The sequence below is a fragment of the Aplysia californica genome, unplaced genomic scaffold (genome assembly GCF_000002075.1).
Source record: "Aplysia californica isolate F4 #8 unplaced genomic scaffold, AplCal3.0 scaffold00135, whole genome shotgun sequence".
NCBI lineage: Eukaryota > Metazoa > Mollusca > Gastropoda > Aplysiida > Aplysiidae > Aplysia > Aplysia californica.
In genome coordinates, this window is record NW_004797405.1 from 352,039 (window position 1) to 373,450 (window position 21,412).

The 21,412-nt window shown below is 37.3% G+C and overlaps 2 protein-coding genes across 8 annotated transcripts in view; one reads left to right on the forward strand and one right to left on the reverse strand.

The window, feature by feature from the left end:
• LOC101848105 (basal body-orientation factor 1) overlaps nt 1–12,019 on the reverse strand; it is a 15,730-nt gene extending 3,711 nt beyond the window's left edge. Inside the window, exons 1-9 of one of the 2 annotated variants that reach the window (XM_035969294.1) lie at nt 11,839–12,019; nt 11,098–11,214; nt 10,363–10,486; nt 9,120–9,329; nt 8,456–8,536; nt 7,754–7,824; nt 7,143–7,356; nt 6,151–6,422; nt 3,667–3,819 (exon numbers count right to left, since the gene is read on the reverse strand). In XM_035969294.1, the coding sequence (XP_035825187.1) occupies nt 3,667–3,819; nt 6,151–6,422; nt 7,143–7,356; nt 7,754–7,824; nt 8,456–8,536; nt 9,120–9,329; nt 10,363–10,486; nt 11,098–11,214; nt 11,839–11,885 (1,289 nt within the window). In that variant the 5' untranslated portion in view covers nt 11,886–12,019. The remainder of the gene's footprint in view (nt 1–3,666; nt 3,820–6,150; nt 6,423–7,142; nt 7,357–7,753; nt 7,825–8,455; nt 8,537–9,119; nt 9,330–10,362; nt 10,487–11,097; nt 11,215–11,838) is intronic. The other variant, XM_005096684.3, reaches the window with a different exon arrangement.
• Nucleotides 12,020–12,258: 239 nt separating this feature from the next.
• LOC101848345 (nucleic acid dioxygenase ALKBH1) lies at nt 12,259–21,151 on the forward strand. Of its 6 annotated transcripts, none has more exons than XM_005096688.2 (7): nt 12,259–12,331; nt 14,574–14,751; nt 15,063–15,168; nt 16,154–16,316; nt 17,889–17,967; nt 18,821–19,014; nt 20,373–21,151. In XM_005096688.2, exons 2-7 carry the CDS (start codon nt 14,629–14,631, stop codon nt 21,100–21,102), a joined length of 1,395 nt encoding a protein of 464 aa, XP_005096745.1. In that variant the 5' UTR covers nt 12,259–12,331; nt 14,574–14,628; the 3' UTR covers nt 21,103–21,151. The 6 variants fall into 6 exon arrangements, with proteins under 6 accessions (XP_005096745.1, XP_005096742.1, XP_005096747.1 ...); XM_005096685.3 differs by lacking the exon at nt 12,259–12,331 and adding an exon at nt 12,338–12,425; XM_005096690.2 differs by lacking the exon at nt 12,259–12,331 and adding an exon at nt 12,356–12,408.
• The last annotated feature ends 261 nt before the right edge of the window (nt 21,152–21,412 follow it).

A 21,412-nucleotide genomic window follows, 5' to 3' on the forward strand; every position in this document is an offset into this window, starting at 1 on the left:
AGGAGGGAGGAGGGAGGAGGGAGGAGGGAGGAGTGGAGGAGTGAAGGAGGGAGGAGTGGAGGAGAGGGAGCGGGAAGCTGGGCGGAGTAGTGAGCATGAGGGTGGAAAAGGGGGAGGGAGGATTGAGAGAGATAAATCTCCTATTTCACACAAGTCATGTCCGGAATGCAACTATCCAGTAACATAGTGTGCTTTATTCATGTGCCTTCAAGCGTGCGCCCTTGATTCTTATTGACGTATGTGTTCCTTCAGCCATCACTGTCAAGCTGTTCAAAGCAAGTGGGTCTCTGTGTGTGCGCGCGTGAGTGAGGGTGAGTACAGTCGATTTGGTTCTACTTGTGCGTTTGTGTGTGTTTATGTGGTGTGTCTTTGTGTGGTGTGTCTTTGTGTGTGTGTGTTTGTGTCGGAATTTGTGTGAGTGTGTGTGAGTGTGTTTGTGCATGTTTGTGTGTGTTTGCGTGAGTGAGTGTGATTGTGAGTGTGTGTGTGTGTGTGTGTGTGAGGGTTTGTGTGAGTGAATGTGAGTGGGTTTATGTGTGTGTGTGTGTGTGTGTGTGTGTGTGTGTGTGTGTGTTTGTGTGCCGCACGCGCGCACGTGTGCTTGAGTAAGGGTGTGTACATCGGATTTGGTTCCATTTGTGCTTGCGTACGTTATGGTAGGTAATGAAGATTTGTTTCAATTTGTGTGTGCGTGAGTGCAAGTACAGGAGATTTACGCGTACGTGGGTGGTAGTACATAAAATCTGCTAACATCAATTGTGTGTGCGTACATAAAAAGAGATTGCTTCCATGTATGAGTTTACATATGTGTAGGAATGAATGCAGTGGATTTGTTTACATGTGTGTGTAGGAGTGAATGCATTAGATTTGTTAACATGTGTATTGGAATGAATGCAGTGGATTTGTTAACGTGCGTGTGTGCGTGTGTGCGCGTGTGTGTGTGTGTGTGTGTTTGTGTGTGTGTGTGTGTGTGTGTGTGTGCCTGGACAAAATGATGGTAGTAAGGTATTATAACGGTACGACACCTAGTATTTATATGAATACACTTTAACGGGTACATGATGTAGGCTCTATAATATAGCCAGTGCAAGTAATGTAGGCAAATCTATAATTACATATTTATATTTAGATGTGTGTGTATGTATGTGTGTGTGTGTGTGTGTGTGTGTGTATGTGTCTGTCTGTGTAATTTGGTTTACCTACACCACTTATACTGGCTCATTCAGTCGGGATTCTGTTCTCACAATTTATAGAAATATTAAAGCAATCCTGAGCAAAAACAAACAAACAAACAAAATTTATGACAAACCAGAATTTTAAAGTTTCTGAAGTACTGTAAGAAACAGAAATTTTACAAAGTGAAATATATGTGGAATATAAGAGAGGTTTCATTCACCTTGTGGACAGTGTTAGAGCAGCTACAAGACCACCCCAACCCAATACACAAAGTAAGGATTACATTATAAAGATAAAAGAGTGCAAGAGTATTCCAGAAACCTATATAGGAGATGACAGGAGAAGACAGAATGGAAAAAACCCATAAAAAGACAAAGACAGGATGAGAGATTGAAAGAGAAAGGGAGGGGAGAAGGGGAGAAGAAAAGAGACGGAGAGTTTGAAAGTGAGAGAGAGAAAAAAGAAAAAAAGAGGTGGTTTGGGGAAGGGGGGGCATGTAAAAAGATGTTAGTCAAAGAGAGGTGCAGAAAAGCCAAATCTGAAACACAAGTGCAGCAAAGAGGAAGAGTCAAAAAGGAGGGAGAGAAAGAGAGAGAAAAGAAAGGAGGGGGGTGGAGAGATAGAAAAAGGGATAGAGAGACAGAGAGAATAAAAGAGAGGTGGAAGGGGACAGGGAGACAAAGAAGAAAATATGACAGAAAGAGAGTGAGAGATTGAGAGAAAAGGGAGAATATAAAGATATAAAGATATGCGGACAAAGAGACAGAGAATCAAACACACAGATGGAGAGGAGAACAGAGAAAGGATTGATGAAAGTGCAAAACCTTGATGAGAGTATGAGAGAAACTGATATTTTCTGACTGCATAAAATGAAAGCAGTTGAAGCAGAACACTCACTTGCAAAAAAATAAAATAGTGGTAGCATTACAACAGCGAAAACAGATGTTATGCAAAAGAAAACTATGAAACGAAAAATGATCACATCTCAAGTATGCATTTGTCTTCTATAAATGCAATCTTTCCTTTCATAGGATAATGAAGATGCATGTGTGCCTACATACATAAACTGTATGTATCTACACATGAGCCCCATCCTGTTCTTTTCTTTCGGTAAAGAGAAGCAAATTGACATAATAAAGATCATGAAGAACTTTGAATAAAGCAACGTGGACAGACAGACAAAAAGAGAAGAACAATACAGAAGCAGGATCTATCAGTAACATCCACCAACCACTTTTCCACCTGTACATACACACGTGAAATGCTAAAACACAGGCACATCCCCTTCCCTCTCAATCTCCTACTCCTTTTTTTTTCTTTCAATATACTGATATTTATAGAATATCAAAGGATGATAAGATTTTCAATTCTGAAGGTTTTCTCTTCCCTTTCCTCTTTTCATTAATCTCTGCCCACACAATTCTTTCTTTGATGTCCAATTTAATATTTTTCTCCTGTGACAAATTACCTGAAGTTGAAAGCGCAATTCATTTCTTAAGAGTTTTGTAAAAAAAAAAAAAAAAGTAGCTGCACATAGGCCTACTACAATATCAGTACTATAACAACATCAAAGGTGGCAACATGGAAAAGCAGAAAAAGTGTACAACCATACAATAACATTGAACATTGTATCAAAAGTTCAAGGTAATTGAGAAGAGAAAGATACTTTTTTGAAAACAGAAAAAATCAACTGTTAACACCTTGGAGGGCAATTCAGTCTTGACTGGACGCCAATTTTTGTGAACTGGGTGCTTTTAGAGACACTTTTTATCAACACAATAATGATAAAAGAGTTGTGTGACTATAAGTCTTCATTTATCTACAGTGTAAACATTTTTTTTCTTCTATTTATTCAGCCTAAGACAGAAAAAGGTACAATGCATGTATGTAAGATAAGATAAGATGATACTTTATTGTCTAGTGGGAAATATAAGGCTGCTCCACTGTACAGTCTGTGCTAGTAATGCACGTTAGGTATACCTTCAGCAGCATTTCAGTTTCTCCTTTCCTCTATGTTTATTATTAATGGCACAAGAAAACAACTTGCATTGGAGCTCTGAGACAAATTTGTCATAAGGTACGATATGAGATGTAAGGTTTGATGAAAGACTTTATACTTCAGATGCTCCACTGAAAGCAATGAGAAACCTGCTCATGATATTTCTACTTGTTGTGAAAATATGTTTTTAGAAAAATGGTAAAAAATTGCAAAATGCAAAAATCTTATTCTTTTACACAGCTATAAAACTTTTATCTTGAGTTTTTTCAATTGGATGACTAATTACATTGCTTTCTTGATATCATGCAAAATTCAAAACCAATGCTTTGTAATTTATTGAAAAAGAAATGTTAGTATCCAAAAGCCAACAAATTTAATTAGTCTGCTTCGAAATCTACAGAAGACCTATAATATTAATTCAATTAAATCTAATTCTTTTTTAGACGTCTTTGTTCAAAGAGAATCTATCTAAGATAATCCCAACAACTTACAGCATCTCAGCAGCTTCCACATCGCGGAATACACTATTAGTACTGTGCTCCATCTGGTTAAAGGTTCGAATCTTTGGGAAATCTCCTTTCCCGGTATGAGCCTCCAACATCTTCTGCCTGTAGGCAGCGTGGGCATCTTTCCTGTACTGAGCTCTGGTGAGACACAGACACAGAGAAATAGAGACGGTGAAATTGAGAAAAATAAGGATTGAAATCATCACCTCAAATCAACATCAATGAAACTTCAAAAACACATTTTTTGGCATGTACACTGTGTTTTCGTAGTTTTGATTCTCTGAAACAAATTAATGGAATTAGTATCAGGTAGCTTTTTTTTAACAATGTTCATTGTATATTGACTGTAAGTCAATCTTAAATTTTTTCCTTTAACATCAATGGCGATGGGTCTAATGTGCTCTAGTCAGGCTCTGCACTGTAGGATATACCATACATTAGTCTGATTTCCACATAGGGAAGTTATAAATTTTATCAAGTATCTCAATCTGTCTGCTGGGATGCTGTATCCCCCTCAGCCTGGGCTAGCACTGATAAGCAGGGTCACAGCAGTCCACTTCATAAATGGTCTACACTGTGTCGATGTTGGCATCAAATATTTACAATGAAATTACAAGAACAGCTGAGCTGATTTCAACACCCAAGATTATTGTGAAGATATAGTACGAGTATCCGTGAATACAAATTTTTGCACATTTCATACTATTCTGAAATTTGTTTTAATCCAAGAGAAAAATAACGTTTAACTCCTTTGTTGCTTCCTTAGTAAAGTTTTATGCTCATGGTAACCAAAAACTTTTCTCTAAAAAACAAAGGGTGTTTCTCTTAAATTGAAAGTCACTAGAACAAATAGCATTTTTTAAAGTAACATAAAGTCTTAGCATATATATTAAAAAAAAAAAATATATATATCTATTGCTCCCAAATTAAAATCATCAAGAGTAAACACAGACAACTCCATTATGAAAATTGTGTTTTCAAAACCAACGACTTGTGCTGTTCTGAACAAACATCCCTGTACCAATGAGAGAAAATTCGGTAACGAGACATTTTTTTCTTATGTGGCTACCGTTTCGTTACAGTTGATGCTGAGGTAGAGGCAGTAGTAATACTTTATAAGGTTTTAAAGTTGGTTGTGGTGATTATTGTAAGCACCATTGCAATGGCTGTTAACAGATTAAAATCTAAAGAAAAACAACAATTTCACGTTAACACTTTTCCATCAGTTGGGTCTGAAAAGGTTTTTCCTTATCTGTCAATTGGATTTTTTAAAGTGACAAAGTTGTTTTGCCTTTTGCATTGTGACGTCAGTGCAATAATGTGCCGACTGACGAATACACAAACTTTTTGTTGGCGCAACTGATGGAAAAGTGTTAACTCATATTACTATCTAAAATTACACATGTTCATACACAAGTTCATAATTTGTTTCACCCTAAATTCAAGCACTCTTAAAAGTTAAAAAAAACAAAAAAACAACTTGTTCAGTCCACTGTGCATAGTCACTCCTGTCAGCAGTAGCACAAACAGAAATAAGATAACAAAGTGCAGAGTATTCGTCCTGCAACAACTTTCGAACTACACCGTGAATCAGATTCAACAAACCAATACAAAAGACGGGAATATAAAATAAAAATCAATATAGCGTTTACATTGCGTATATCTTCCAGGTAAGCCCTTTCAAATTTTTGTGAACTTTTAAGATAAACATTCAAAGTAATCCTCATCAGATATTAAAAATTCAGTAGATATTTGGTGCAGATTCACACAAAACAAAAACTGAAATGCAGAAATATGAGAGAAAATAAGTAAACAAAAGAAACTTTTGACTTTGGTGAAAAGTGAAAACTTGATGTGAAAAGTGAATCTTTGTTTACCAAGGAAAAACGTAACTGAGACACTGACATGCCAGAAGTTCAATACTTCAAAGAACACAATCCTCCACTCTTTTCAGGAAGAATTAATACAAACCGCATTTCTTCCTTTATTGGAAAGCAAGTAGAACAAAGAAAAGTTTACACAAACATATTTAATGCGAACTGTACACAAAGAATGATACACAATATATTCCACTGTAGCTGTTGAAAGAGAATGAGTCATTACATTTACCTATTTCGGAAATGATATTGATATACGTAACATACACATATAAATGTTCATTTCTCGACAGTTTCTGTAGAAGTGAGTAACAAGTAATTGCAAAGCCAATAACTGGCTAAACAGCACAAATTACTACTAAGACAATATTCACTACAGTGGACTAATTAAAATGGTTGCCTATTCCCTTGGGTTAAAACTGTGACAAAATCTTTACTTTGTTATCTCTTAACACCATATTTTTCTTTAACAATCAGCAGTATACGTTGAACGAACTCTTACAAAATTTTTGAATAATGATCAACTTTGCACTTTGAGCCTATGATATTTTGCTTACGAACTAAACGAACAAAACAATTTAAAAACCCTTACTGATTGGCAGCCACTTCAGCTTTGACCTGCTCCAAACTCATGAGAAAGAATCTCTCCAGCTCAGTCCTCTCGTCAAGAATGTTCTTAGCCAGTCGCTTCACTTTGTTCATCTCTCTCGTTTTGAGCTCGATGACCCTCTGTAGTTTGACAAGTTCAACTTTCCCAGCTTGGTTTTCTGTCTCTGATCGCTGGACGATAGACTTCTGTTCCGTTTCAAATTCTCGAACCACATGACTCAGAGACTTCTCCAGAGTTTTTATTTTATCACTCAGCTGGGAACAAGATCAAATGAACCAGATGAAAGTCATTCTAAGTTTAAGTTTTGGAAATGAACACTGAGCAAAAAACGTTACTTATAATTTTAAAACAGCAGTACTTGGATAAAGGAATTTAACTTAGAAAAACCAAATGAAAAAACGTGATTATGTCCCTTGTAATATACCCGGGGAGAGAGGTTAAAAATTTATCATGCCAATCATATTTTTGACAGGTGATATAAACAGAGACAGACCAGGTCAGCTAAGACAAACATATGGACATGACATGCATACAGAAACAAAGTCTAAGCAGACTAAAACAGTCAGTACAATAAAATGTTCTTGCTACAGAAGGTACAAAGTTTACAAATAAAAACATTAGAAGGAAAAAAAAAGGAGAAATATTCTTTTTTTCAGAAAATATTGCCAATGGCGAGTATGTAAAAGAAGAGAAAGAGTATCTGGCTTCAGTGGCGTAATGGTTTGGCACTTCGCTGTCACATGCAGGAGACCCAAGTTCAATTCCTGAGTGGGGGGAATTTCTATCAAGTATTTCGGTCTTTCTGCTCTGATTTTGTATCCCTCTCAGCATGGGTTGGCCCTGACAAGTAGGGTCAACCTTCGCCTCCTGTATTTTCTCAATTGGGTTGATGGGGGCATAAAACACCAACATCAGCATCATTTTAGCTATTACAACCGCTTTAAATACACTCAGGAACAACACAATTCACTGACCTCCTTGATGGTTTCTTTCTGCTGTTTGACCTGCACCACTTTGTCCTGCACCATCATGTCAGTTACTTCTTTCTCCTGCTTCAGGTTATCATTTTCCTCCTGAAGTCTGTCTCTCTCCTTTTTCAACAAGTCGCCTTCCTTCATGTGGTAGTTCAATGCTTCTGTCAAGCGTACGTTTTCTTTGTACACAGATTTTGTGGTCTCGTCCAGGTTTCTGTGTGGAAATACATGTACAACATGTACACCAAAGTGTGTAAAAGAATATTACAAATATCAGTTTCTGTAAGGTTGAAAGTGAATTGAAATATGAACTCCGCAGAATTTGATTTCTTCAGAATGATTACAATGAAGTGTAGTTTGAATAAACAGTATCAAATTATTTGAAAATACCTTACCTCTCAGTTCTGACTGATGTAATAGTTCACATTAATTCACAACTTGGCATATTTTACATAATAGGCCTATAACTTTTTTGTTTGTTTGTTTGACGTTCATTATACATTTTGATTCATGAATAATTAAGTATGTCTAATATTTTGCTGCAAGGTAGGCTACAAGAAAAATGACTAAAGAATAAGAGACTATCATTTCTTTTAACAAAGCTGACTCACGAAATGGCTTCTGTATGGGCTTTCTCGGCAAGCTCTGCTATTTTCTGGTTGGCCTCTTGTTGCAGTCGCATCTGAGAGCAAATAGTGGAAACCAAACTTTATTCAAGATTTTGCTTGATTGGAATTTGTGTCACGATGAGGTGGAATCAGGCGCTCGTCAGTTTTTGGGCATGTGGAGTTATTGGTATCATCTGAAAGCTGATTTATTTACCTTGGTTCATTTCAAATAAATATCCATTTATCTTGAATAGAACTCTAGATATCTGCAATTGAATGGAGGTGAGGTCGCCTAGTTTTGGTGTTGAAGTTAGTGAGAAAATGGTTGACAAAGTTTGGTAACTCCAATTGCTAAAGAGTCTTTCAAAACTGAAAGATGACACATTTTGTGCCTTTAATCAACATTTTTCAATAAAATTCAAATGGAAATGTGTTTAAATATGGACGTAAAAGCGGTTAAGCCAAAACAAAAAAATTAAATAAAATTGTCCAAACTCGCAGAAAAATGCCTGTTTCTCCGATTTTGGTATTTTGACGAGCGCCTGATTTCACCTCACATTTATTTTCTTGAAACAATATTTTGAAAGGCACAATCTGAGAAAAGAGCATACTGATAAACATGCACATTTCTATTATTAGTTCATTTTTTCAGTATTCTACAAATTCATTTCTTCAGACCACTCATATAATCAGCTTATGACATACCTTTTCTTCAAAGAATTTCTGCTCCATTCTCCCTAGGGTGGATTTGTGATCTCTGTTTGCCGTGTGCATCGCCTCTTTGATCTGGGATGTGAAGAAAACAAAAGACATAGTTATGGTCTTCAACTACAATGCAAAGCAAAAGAGTAAAAGGTAACAGAATCAAATAATGAGGAGAGTTAGCCTTTAGTTCTGACTGAACTGACAGCAAAGGCCGACAACAGATTATATGTGCACAAAAGCTTTACTTGAAGGTATAACATGTAAGCACATCTACATCTTGTCTCCTAGAAGACAAAGTCCAAAGGTGAAGACATGAGATTTAAGCAAATACTTACACTTTTTATTTGGAAATGCTGTTTACAGTTTTATATTTGGTTACTCAATAAATATCAAATAACGCTGGCACAGTCCACAAGACTGGAAATAGACCTGATAGGAGTTGATAGTACTCTTCCCTGGGTTCATTACATCACCAAAAACTTTACAGCTACAGAGGAGATGCAATAAAAACTGTCAATTTATGACAATGCTTAGGAAGGAAGAGCAGCAGCCAAAGGGATTCTGAATTAACACATTGTGAAACTTACTCATAATGTATGAAACACAAAATGAGAGCCAGTATTTTTTCTCCAAGTCTTCAAGAAGACAAAAGTAAAGCCCTTACGTCCTCCAGCTCCTTCTGCATCTGTCCTCTCTTCCGGCGGAATTCCTTCACCAGCTTGAGCTCGCTGTGCATGAGATCAACTTCCCGCATCTTCTCTCCTAGTTTCTCCTCCAGGTCATTGATCTGTTTGCTGAAGTCTTCCACAATGCCATCTTTCTCTTTGCGATGATCCTTTTTGAGATCTCTCATCTGTTGTTGTTGTCTCTCAATCTGATAAAGGAAAATAAATATGTTATTGATTCATTATCTCATAAACAAAGTAAGGACAACAGTTGTAGGAGTTCACTCATTGCAGCCACTTTTCCAAAGTGGCAAAACTGACAAAAAATCCACAACCCTGAATATAGTACAACATGTTGACAGTTACAATTACTTTTCCAGACCAGAAGAACTTGATAAAAGAGCTTGTGATTCTTTAACTGTTTTATTTCAGTAATCACAGTGGGATTAGAAAACTTTTGTATCTATTTTATTCAATAGAACAGTAATGCAACCCCCCCCCCAACAAATTAAAAAAAAAAAAAATGGTAACATCAAATTGAAAAATACTCTCCTACTTTGTTTGAAAGCAGACTTCACTGAAAAAACAAAGACCAAATAAATGGATGGAATGGAGAAGAAAGATTAATTGTGACAGACCAAACTAAATTCATCGCCTCAGAAGGAGTTGTATGTCTGCATGCAGCAAAAGTGGTGACAACACAAGATGCAATAAGTTAATTTAGTGTTCACTATCTCAATACACCTGAGAACTACAACATATAAATTGTGAAAGCTGCAGAGTTGGCCTACCATAGAAAACTACATGTTCACTCAACTATCAGCAAAACAGAGGATGAAAAAGTAAAAGTAAAAGTTGAGTATCTCACTAACTCTTTCACTACCGCTAGCCGTGTTTCACAGCTCGCCACTTCCTGCTTCAAAACCATACCTACTTTTGCAACAATCAAAACTGAAATTTCAGAGTGAAGAATGATCATTTATAGCAACATGTTGAAATATTTCATTATTTCCCCTTTATTTTCATATATAACAAATGTGGCTAATATTGAAAATAGAACTTAAAATCTTTAATTTGTTAGACGGTTGGCAGAATCAGAAAGTCGGTCACAGATAGGGCCTGGTTCAGATGAAGAAAACCCCTTGGTAGTGGAAGAGTTAAGTACCTACTGAAAACAAGATCAATGTCTTGAATTCATAAATGCTGTATATTATTTAATAAAAATTTTTTCCAGCCACCAACCTGTGAATCTTTATCCTGGTCTTGTTTCTTGAGGAAGGTAATGACATCGATTGTGTCCCGTTCCGTTTGGAACATCTGAGTTTGTAGAGCATCATTTTCAAGCATAAGCTTCTTGGCATTTTCTCTGTTGAGGGAACGGAAATTGATTAGACAACAGTCTCATTGAACTTGAATAACACAAAGCTAGAAAAATTACAGGGCATAGACCAGGAAGAAAAAAGGTAAAGATATAATAATATGTTCTTTATGAATTCCCAATTTCAATTTTCCATTTTCATTCAACCAATCTCCGAACTACTTTCAACACTGTTGCTATCCATACATCCTAAGATTGGGTTGACCAAAATGAGTCCCTCAGCCTCCAATTGATAAACCAAAAAGAAACAAAAACAGAAAAAAAATGGCCTTTAGTAAAACTCAGTGTGGTGACATCAACAGTATTATATATGCCCAAAGATTGTTCTAAAAGAACTTCTATTTAAAAATGCAACAAAAATTAAATTACTTCATCTACACCAGTCCCCAGATACTATTCATGGTGCACAAACTCCTGAGGACACCTTCTAAATTATAATACTTGATGCACATCCAATTTCAAAATCATTATGGCAAGAGGTGGGAATTGCACTATTAAGCCTAAATCCATGCTGTATTTCTCACAAAACCAGCAACCAAAAATATAGAAGCTTAAATTGAGCCATAAATTTAAAGAGCTTGTTTTGGATATACTGTTACCTGAAATCTTGTTTAGACTTCTCGGCAATATCCAGTTTAGCTTCCCATACTTTAGCATTGGCTGTTGCAAGGGCTACAACAGATTCCTTCTTTCCTCCTTTCTTTCCTCCCTTCTTCCTGTGAAAGTAATCACCAAGTAGAATTGTGAATATTATTGGTGATATTTGGATTAAGAGAAATATAGTGAAATGATTTTAGTATCATTCCAAATATACAAAGAGGAAAATGAAAGCAGTCAAACCATTTCAATCTTCTGAATAATGTTTGATGTATTCAAATAAACCAATTAAGTCAGCTGTTCAAGATGACGGTCGAATCATTCTTAAGGCAGTATCTAAAACAGCAGACAAACACAGAGACCGTGAATAAACAACCAAATCAAAAGGCTAAACACAGATAACCGGTTCATTGTTTTATTCATGTCAGAATGGAAAGATTATATTGAAGTTTGAGGCAGGGATCATAATAAAATTTAATGTTGCATGTACTGCACAAGCTTCAGCACGGAATTAAAAATTTCAGTCATTTGTAAAGTCAAACAGCATAAGTAAATAAAATGAGTGGAAAATCAATGAATCATTTGCACTTTCAATACTACGGATGAGAATCCCAGCAAACAGAATGGCGAAAACCAAACAACATCAACAAATTATAACTGTTGTTGATATGATAACATCACATCTGAACGTCCATAAATTCATTTCATTTTGTGTAGAGTAGAGTAGTTCATTCAAGACTTACCCCTTTTTTCCCTTTTTCCCCTTCCCCTTTTTTCCTTTCTTGGGCATTTTGATTTTATTGTATCACAGATCACATTTAGAATATACAATCAGCCCCGCAAGGAGAAGGCCTAACTAGAGATGATTGATGGCGTTTCAGTTCAACGCCATTTTCTCTGCGTTGCTATGCTAAATAAAGCTCGAGATTTTATTGGATAGGAATGAAAGACTAGTTTTAATTCCATATATCGATAATATTTTGTTTTGGATGCAATTTATTAAAATAGCTATGTTATAGGTCTATTTTAGTTTTTAAAATTCATATGATTCAATGTTATTTTAGTGTCTTATATTTTAGTATAAACTGTCCAATCCTACTTAATGTCCCAAATTTAAAAAGTGTTCTTTGCTCTGCCATTTTGTTTCGTAGTGAAACAATTTAAAATTTCCACTCCCCTTGTCAGATCATGAAACATGACTGTTAATACTGTTATGCACTGCATTATTCTTGCCAAGTTTGTGGTTTTTGTTCTTTTCTTGTTTGTTTGTGTTGTTCTATGTTACTTTTGCTGCAGCTGCTTTTGTCGTCATCGTGCGTTTTCTGCTGTGATATTAGTCTATTTAGATTGACCCTGATTTAGATATTATTGCTGGTGGCAAGCTACGTTCTCGGCGTCCTGAAAGTGTTTGCAGGTGCTGTTGAGCTGAGGCTACGTTCACGGCACTTTCTAGCCTAAAAACAAAGTAAAGTTACTTTAACCTTAGATCTAGATTTAGATCTAGATCTAGTTTAGGTATAAATTTATAAAGGCAAGGCAAGGAAAAAGGGGGAGGGTCCACTGCCTGTTTAAGTCAGCCGGTTTTAGTCAGTGACGACAGTGACGTAGGGCCTGTATTTAATATTTTTGCCAGCTTCGTGTTCTTTCCCATGAGATGAAGGAAATCGAAGTAGTGATCCTTGACCGATGGACCATTCGTCGTTTTCCCTTACACTGAGCTCTAGCCAGTGTAAGGGAAAACGACGAACTCTCAATTTCAATTACGCAACAACACATTAGGATATAAGAAATCTAGATCTATAACAAAAATACTCCTACCGACCAAGATGTTTCTATTGAATTGCCCTATCTCGCGTCCGGGCAAGACTTAGGCGCGTCCTTGTGTTAGTGTGTAACGGCCTGAGAGTGTTCCAGCGCTCTCGAGTTGAAAGCGTGCAACTTTGTCTTCGGGCAGTGTGCATGTGTGTGTGTGTTTGAGAGAGAGAGAGAGAGAGAGAGAACGTAGCCTACCGACTATGTTCACGGCGCCATGAATGTAACCGCTGCGTATTATTGAATTTAAAACTCTGTCTATGTTCATGATGTCTATGAAGATTGAAGATGTTTGTGGCAAATAATATCATATGATGTACGGTGTCGTCATACCTCCTCACCTACTTGAAGCTGAACAGGTGAAGGAAGAATTGCTGGAATGATAGGCCTCGTGTACCTGTACTTCAATCATCAGTGATTTTATAATGTTGGATTGTCTGTGTATCAGAATTATGGGGTAGAAGCTGAGAGAAGTTTTAAAGTAACAGGAGGAATTCCGTTAGGACCGACCACTGTAAAACAGAGTAGAATAGAGGGTTAGAGTTGGGGAAACATGCGACTAAACATAGAACGACGCAAATTATTTTTAGGTAAGGCGGCCTTCTCGTGTGATATCAGACCGGGATACTCCTCCGTTCACGTGACTACATGAACTAAACATAGCCAACGGCATGGCACCAAAGATCGTATATATACCCACCATGGCCCATGACATTCGGTTCGATGTTTTTCCAAGAGACGTACCGGTAATGTGATAGGATGCAGTGCTCCGATGATGCTGCTGCTTATCTCTTCTGCGCATTGTTTATCGGGCCCGGGGGGGGGTTATCTTCGGACGTCTTTACCGCAATTTTAGCGCGCTTTATTGTCTTTGCGTTTACTGTGTTTCAATTTCAAGCAGCAGTGTTCTTACTGTTCTGAGCATCAACATTCTAGATGCGATCTTCCATCACCAGAGCATGGTTGACGTGCTGCCGTTAGCTGCAATTGTGAAATTTTAGCGTGCGAAACACATAGATACCGATAATAGGTTAAGCCACTGACTCAGCATGTCGTTCCGTGCAGTAGCTCCAAAGATCGTGTGTTTAGTGTAGTAGAGAATCTTTGGTATCTCCACGGACTTCTAAAAATAGTCTGTGGGTATCCCAGGATGTGTTGACATCACATTACTAAAATAACCGCCAATCAGGTAGATGCGTCATTCTACGTTTAGCCGCATGTGTTGGGGAAGTAGATACTAGCTATAGCTATTTATATATATGTATAGGGTTTGGTGTAGGGGTAAGGGCAGGGTTTGTGTCAGGGTCAGGGTTAGATCTCTTCTTTATTGTGTTTGTTGGGTTGGTCGCTTGTTACGGAAGTCCTTCCATTTACACCCTCTTGAAAAAGATTAGAATCTAGATGATATACTAGGTCTTGCTTGAAGAGATGAATTTATTGAGATTACTGAGAATCTAAGACTAGGACTATATTTTTGGGACATTTGGGTGAAGACAGTTATTTAAGATGTACTGTAGCCAGTGTGGGGTGTTGCTATCAGAGCAAAGCTTTTAACACAGTTCGAGCAGGTTGGTTTTGAATCTTTTTGCTCTGTTATATTTTATCATCATGCTTGTCATTATGTTTTTGGAAGATATTCTAATCTCTCTCAATCTGTCTTTAAAAGAGTGAAAGGCAAGGGCTGTCCACCCAATCCAGCAGGCTGAAGAGAAAAGAGGAACATGGCGGATGTCTTTACCCCTGAATTTAAAAGACTGAAAGCCAAGCATCCTCCACCTGACCACGCCAATGTTTTAGACTTGACTAAACAGCTGGGACAGGAGGAACTTGTGGAAAAGTATGGGGTAAGTTTGTTATACTACACTCGTAAATTCTTGTTCAGAGGTTGTTGCCCATTAATTTGAAATAACCTTCTCAGAGACGTTCAATTACTGGTGCACTTGTCATTTTGCTAAGACTCGAGAAACTGACCTACTGAGACCTTTATTCTGCAAGAAGTTGGTGCTCCATATCCCTCCCCCCCCTTCCCCATTTTCTAGTGTTATCATTTTGTTATGCTCCTTACTTTTACGTAAATGATCTAGTGACTGTTTCTTTTTATCCCATTCATGATGGTGTTGTTTACAATTTAAAAATTATTGTTTTTACCTGACAGGGAGCAGTCATTGAAGCAGACATTCAAGCACCTCATGAAGTGCTGCCTCTAGTAGGACTAAAGCCATGTGAAAGTTGGAAGGCCTATAAATTCAGAGATTTTTCTGGTAAGTAAATTATGCTCATAGCTTTCAGATATTGCTTATAGTATCTTTCCTATATTGTGCTATCTATGTAGTGCACTTGATGCCAGTTTGTATGCTGAATAAGTAAAGTTAGTTTTTTTGCTCTATATTGACTCATATATTGCAGTGGATGGAAAATGACTGTGTATTGGAAATAGTCAGTGAATGCTTACAGAGAAATATTGAGGTCTTAGGGTGTGTGAGAGTAAAGTGAAAATCAAGAACATCAAATATCTTGCACGTGGGCTTACTTGCTCATCATCTCATCTCTTTTTTTTTTATGGAAAGGGCATTAAATAATCTTCTCCAGTGTTAATTGTTCCCCATCTTACCGGATATCAGTTCATTTAATGGATTGTGGTCTTCTCAAAATGGCAGTTAGGATGAAGCATCATAGACTGAAACAGAGTTTTTCCTAACATAAATTACTTGGAAGCAAAATGTTTTGAGGGAAGTCTGGAAGGAACAATTGAAGGATTGGCTCAGGACTCGCACTGCTTTGAAATTTGATTCGCGGTCTTTATATTCATCTATATCGCAGACATTGTAATATGAAGACAACATATACTGAATACCTACAACAGTCTATGACTACTGCTAAAATCATTTTTGTTTATTAAATTCAAATGTATTTGGGGTTTGTTTTTTTTGTATTAAAAGTAAAGTTTAGATCAACAGTAATAACATTTTTAAAAACTAAACATGCAGGTAAATGCTTTGTAGACCTTTGATAAGAAGATGTGTTATTCACTTTGTTGTTGCATCTGTGTTTATGCTGGGTTGATGTCTTTAACAGTTTGAGCCCCTTTGTCTCTTTTGTTTTTAGAGAAGATTACCACTCAGGCTTTTAAAAGTTTTTTCTTTTTTGCGCTGTATCTTTTAAAAAAGTTAACAGACCTTGATTGAGAGTTAGTTTTTTGTCTTTTACTTTTACAATTTAATTGTTCTTGGCTTTCTGTACTTTCAGGTTTCATCTTAATCTTAAACCCATTTATCGATGGGTTTCAAAGGTACTGGGTTGCCAGGTGTCTCAGGGATTTGCCCCGCAATCCAGAAAATGTCACTAACTTGTCTGCCCTTGGTGGACAGAGAGGGGAGGATCTATGGTCTGAATTTGCACAGAAAAGCTGGTAAGTTTTAATTAGATTGCATACTCTGATTTGTGTACGTTGATTTCCTTTTTGTTCCTATATGTTCTTTTGTCAGATTACAGGTGTATGTATTTCAAAGAATTGTTGTACATTGAAAGCTGGTGTGCATGAAATCTGTCACTGTGTTAACTTTCGGATTTATAAATCTTATTATGAAACGTCTTTGAGAAGCCTGGGAGTGGGTGCTATAGAAGTAATGTGTATTATTTTTATGATTATTTCTCTTTTGTAGATATTCTAGCTAACGGCAATGAATGAATGAATTTTGCATAGCTCTTCTGTGAGGAATATATTTCAACAAGTGTCAGAAACGTGATGTTGCCACTTGTCTTTGGTGTTCTAGTGATGTCCTTAAATCTTATCAGATGTTTGTAACTCCTTTCCGTCTCCACCTCATTGTTCTTTTTGTTTGATCAATGCTTGACCTTAGAGTTGGTTGGCCGGTGCTCTGGTGTGGTTTGCTTCTTCTTTCCTATCAAACATCTATCGTCTTCATCTCCCCTCCTTTTTTGTGTTGGTTACGCTCTTGTAACGCCTTTAATCTTTGGCACTTATATGACCTTGTTGTGTTGCAAGTGCCGTAAAACATTTACTAAAGCATGACCTCTATCTGTTGTTTGCATGAGGTACTCTTTCTCGTAGTTAAATAAAGTAATATAAGTATAAGAATAGTTTTTTAAAATGTGCTTACTTTTAGTTATTTTAGTGCTCCAAACATTATCAAGAGGCTATGAAATTCAAATGGAGAAAGTTATATCTTTCAATATTGAACCCAGTTTGTTTCTGATGTTTTATTTTGGGGGTAATGTACATTTGCATACAAAAAGATATAACTGTCTTTCAAGTCATGTAAACTACATGAGGAGTCCGTAGGAAAAACGGGCAGTCACAAACTGGAATTTGTGAGTGTCAATTCTGAAAGCTTGTGGACTCCTATCTTCATTTTGTTTGATTGTTGGTTTTTTTTGTAATGTTTGTTGAATGGGAAATCTAACAACAGTAATCAACCAACAGTTGAACAGAAATACAGTTATGAGTCAACAAGCGTTCAAAATTGACACCCTCACAATATATATTCAGTGTGTGACTATTTCTGTTTTTCTCGTGGACTCCTCGCCTGTCCTGTCTTGTCCTGTCCTGGGCAACAGTGTCATTGCACACCGGACATGTCCATAAGTGCTCAGTTCCCCCCAGCACCAAAGCCCACAAGGTGTCCATACTGATTGTTCCGGTGGCTGTCTAATTATGGCGACGTCTTTCCTTTCCAGATAATCGTTCCTTTCTTCCTTCTCCCCTCTCTATCCCCATTTCCCGCATCCTAATGATTGCGTGGTGTTCTGCTGTCTCCCTGTCTTCTTCATCCCGCAACTTTTTCTCCAGGGTCTTCAACACTTCTCCTTTGTCAAATTTCTCCTCACCATCAACCACGGCACTGCCTGCCAGCCTAGGACTCCTCACATGTTATTATAGTATTTTTTTTATCTACAGAAGTATTTGAGAAAATCTGGTAAGTACATTTTGAACTGATTTTTTTTTCTCTTTTTTGTCCAGCTCTACATTAACAAAGCAAGATCCCCTGAGGAAACTCAGATGGACAACACTGGGGTATCACTACAACTGGACCACCAAAGTATGTATATTTGGAGGTTTTTACTGTGGAGATAATAAACTCTCTGCTTCTATATGTGATTGTGTATGTAAATGCTCTGGATAATAATTAATAGAGATTTCAGTGTATAGTTGGCGGTAAACATAGGAGGGGCCCTTGTGGGGTGTTTTTTGTTGCTGTTGTTTGGAGTCATTACTGCTTTGTAAAGTAAATAATCTTTTGTTGAATAAAAATTTTATTTCCCTAGTTTTTGTATTCAGTGTGTTATTGAAACTTCTTTTCTTTTATAATTTCAGAATTAAAAGTTCCTTGTAAAACCCAAAATGTTCACAACTGTTAGTTACCATATTTAGCTGAAAATGGAAAGGACGATTTATTGGTGTGGTTTGCTCCTTCTTTCCTTTCAAGCATCTATCGTCCTGATTTCTCCTACTTATTTTTTGTGTTTGTTACTCTCTTGTAACACTTTTAATTGTGTTGCAAGTGCCGTAAAACTCTATCTTAAAAAAAAAAGACTTTTTATTTTCATGCGACCTATTGACTTTTTTAGTTTCCAACCATAGTGAATGTCTGCTCACTATGTAGTTGATATTGTTTCATCTATCGATGAGCAAAGTGAGCTCTATCATCAAATCTGTCTGAAGTGGAATAGCAAGAGGGCTGAAAAGAAAGAGTTACTTCTGAAGAATTGGTCTTTAGTAAGTGTAGGGTTTATATCAAGTATTCAAGTTTTAGTAAGAATATTACTGCTCTTTCAGGTTCAATTGTTATATGACAAATACCATTTGATGAATCTAATAGGGATAAAAATTGTATAAATTACCTTTTCTTCCAGTTTATACCAGTGAGTTGTTATATTTCTTTCCTTTCCCAGGAGTACTCAGAGGCCAACAAAGCGGAGTTTCCCCCAGATGTTGCATGTTTGAGCCAGTACCTGGCACGGTGCATGGGATTTGGTCAGTACCGTCCAGAGGCTGCGATAGTCAACTACTATCACCTGGACTCCACCCTGGCTGGTCACACTGACCATTCGGAGCTTGACCAAGCGGCACCATTGTTTTCCATCAGGTACAGTCGCAGGAAAAAGAAGAGGAGAAAGAGATGAAATTTCAAATGTTTTAGCATACAGCGGAGTCCACTATAAAGACAAATTTGCATGATTGCCGAATTTTCTTGAGTTTAGCCCATTTTAGGTTTAGAGAGATTGCTCAAATAGTGGAGGGAAAAAAATCAGGGATTCCGTTTTCTTGCAGTTCACCACTGTTTTCAGGTTAACTGTCTTCAGTTTAAGTGGACTCCTGTGTATCTACCTGAATAGAGTTGATAAAGAAACGGTTTCCAGCTTGATTCAAACGAATCCAAAAGTGCTTCGTGGTACAGAAATAAGGATAGGTCTCACTTTTTTTCGCATCCAGTACTCATTGTAATTAGTATTTTTCATCTCTTAGTTGATGTTTGGTGGATAGTCATAATTGATGACGTTCAATTCCTTTGTGAAAGGATAGTTGATGGATGGGTTTGGCAGTCTGCTCCAGCTTATTTTACAAAGTTATTATAGAATAATACCTGGTTGTAACTGCACTGACCTGCTTTTATTTACAACTCTAGTCCAGTGTGTTTATGCTGGTCAGTGCTGTGCTGTATAACCATTAAGTTTGATCGAGATAAGTAGGGTTAAGGTCAATTTACATCAAGGCGAAATCTGATTTTAATGTTTGATGTGTCTGTCTTGTGGGGTTCACTCGGCTACTGACGTCATCATCATTGCCTTTCTCACCCTGCACCAGGGTATAGGCCACGGACAAACACCCTCCACTTTTCTCTATCCTGGGCTAGCCTCTTGATGTTATTCCATGTCTTCCCACTTTTCTGTACATCGATCTGTGATTCTTGTCCGCTGTCCTTCATTGTTCCTGCTGATACAGAAGCTCCTCCGTCTCCCAAGATCGAAGAATAGAAATCTGTGTTTGTCCATGTTTCTGTAAATAAAACACTTGAAAATTCCAAAAACACGTAGGTTGGTGCTAAGAAACATTCAGCCTCCCAAAAGTAGCAAAAGTGGGCACTGACTGTAAAAAGATTGACGAGGACTGAGGGGGAATGGGAAGTTTTCGAATTGAACAAATTGTTGACAAAGCAGATACCACTTGAAGTAATGTGTTAACTTCATGAATTCCATGCCGCAGTCTGATGTTTTGTGCATAAGGCTTTCTTGTGGCTTGTTTTTCCCTTTCAGTCCTTTAATTTTCAGACTTCAGTGAAAATTACATGGATGTGTGGAATTGTATCAGAAAGCACTAACTACCATTTTCTACACTTTCATAGTCCTCAGCATGACAAAGAAAATCAATTTGTATCACCTTCTTTCAGTGTAAAGGAGTAACTATTTTATTGATTTTTTCCCCATATTTTTGTGTCTTTTTCAGTTTTGGACAGTCAGCAATATTTATGTTGGGTGGAGCTGAGAAGTCGACACCGCCAATGTCTTTGATGCTCCACAGTGGAGACATCTGCATCATGAGCGGCTCCTCAAGACTTTCCTACCACGCCGTGCCAAAGATTCTAGCTCCCCCTGCTGAGCAGCCTGTTCCCAAATGTTTCTCTCTTCACCCTGAGGAAGAAAGTTTAGCCCCTCAAAGTTCAGAAACATGTGGAAGTCGCAACGCGGTGACGAAAGATGCACAAGAATTAGACAGTGAATCTGATGCAGCCTCAGGTTTTTCAACGACAGAGCAGCAGATTGGCAACTCTTGCAGCAATGACACATGTCTACGTGACTCTGTTGTGAAAGATGTCAATGAAAGTATCAAACACGTGATGTCTTCATTGGAGTTTAAACCCTTTGAAGTTTATATTACCTCATCCAGAATCAACCTAAACATTCGTCAGGTTCTGCCCCCTGGTTTCGACCAACTCCCCAAAAGATTAGCTGGTAGAGCTGATGGAAAAATGTGCAGTGGTGACAATTGTGAAGGGGCTGAGAACCAAAATACGTTTGTGACTAATCATGCTACATCATGTGTTGGTGAAGAACCTTATGGTGCTATGTCAGATCAGTGTTCTAAGAACGAAGCTGCTCATAAGGAAAATGTGTGTGCTGATGACACTCTGTGTGATGGACAGGTTTCCAAAAAGTTGAAAGCTGACCCTTCTTGACACAGGTCATTAATAAAGAATGTGTTGCAACTTGTTTTATATATATAACCAACATCTTTTGCCTCTTTTTATGTGCTTTTTGTTGTTTTATTTTACCTATTCTTTTTACTCTGGGTATCATGGCCTGTCAATAAATATTAAAATACAGTGGAATACACTGAAACTAAAATAGAGAAACTCATATAGAGAGTTTTTAGTTAATCAATTGCAAAACAAAGTCCAAGGTACAGTGGGGTCCGCTTGATCCGAAATCTGAAGGACCGCCAGATTTTCTACGGTTTAGATTAGTTGGGTTTTCAGTTGAGAGAGA

Excerpts from the sequence above, each read along its gene's own strand:
- LOC101848345 (XM_005096688.2), top strand. The coding sequence starts at position 14,629 with ATGGCGGATGTCTTTACCCCTGAATTTAAAAGACTGAAAGCCAAGCAT. Across the intron at positions 14,752-15,062 it reads AACTTGTGGAAAAGTATGGG|GGAGCAGTCATTGAAGCAGA; the intron begins GTAAGTTTGTTA and ends TTTACCTGACAG. Across the intron at positions 17,968-18,820 it reads ACTACAACTGGACCACCAAA|GAGTACTCAGAGGCCAACAA; the intron begins GTATGTATATTT and ends TTCCTTTCCCAG.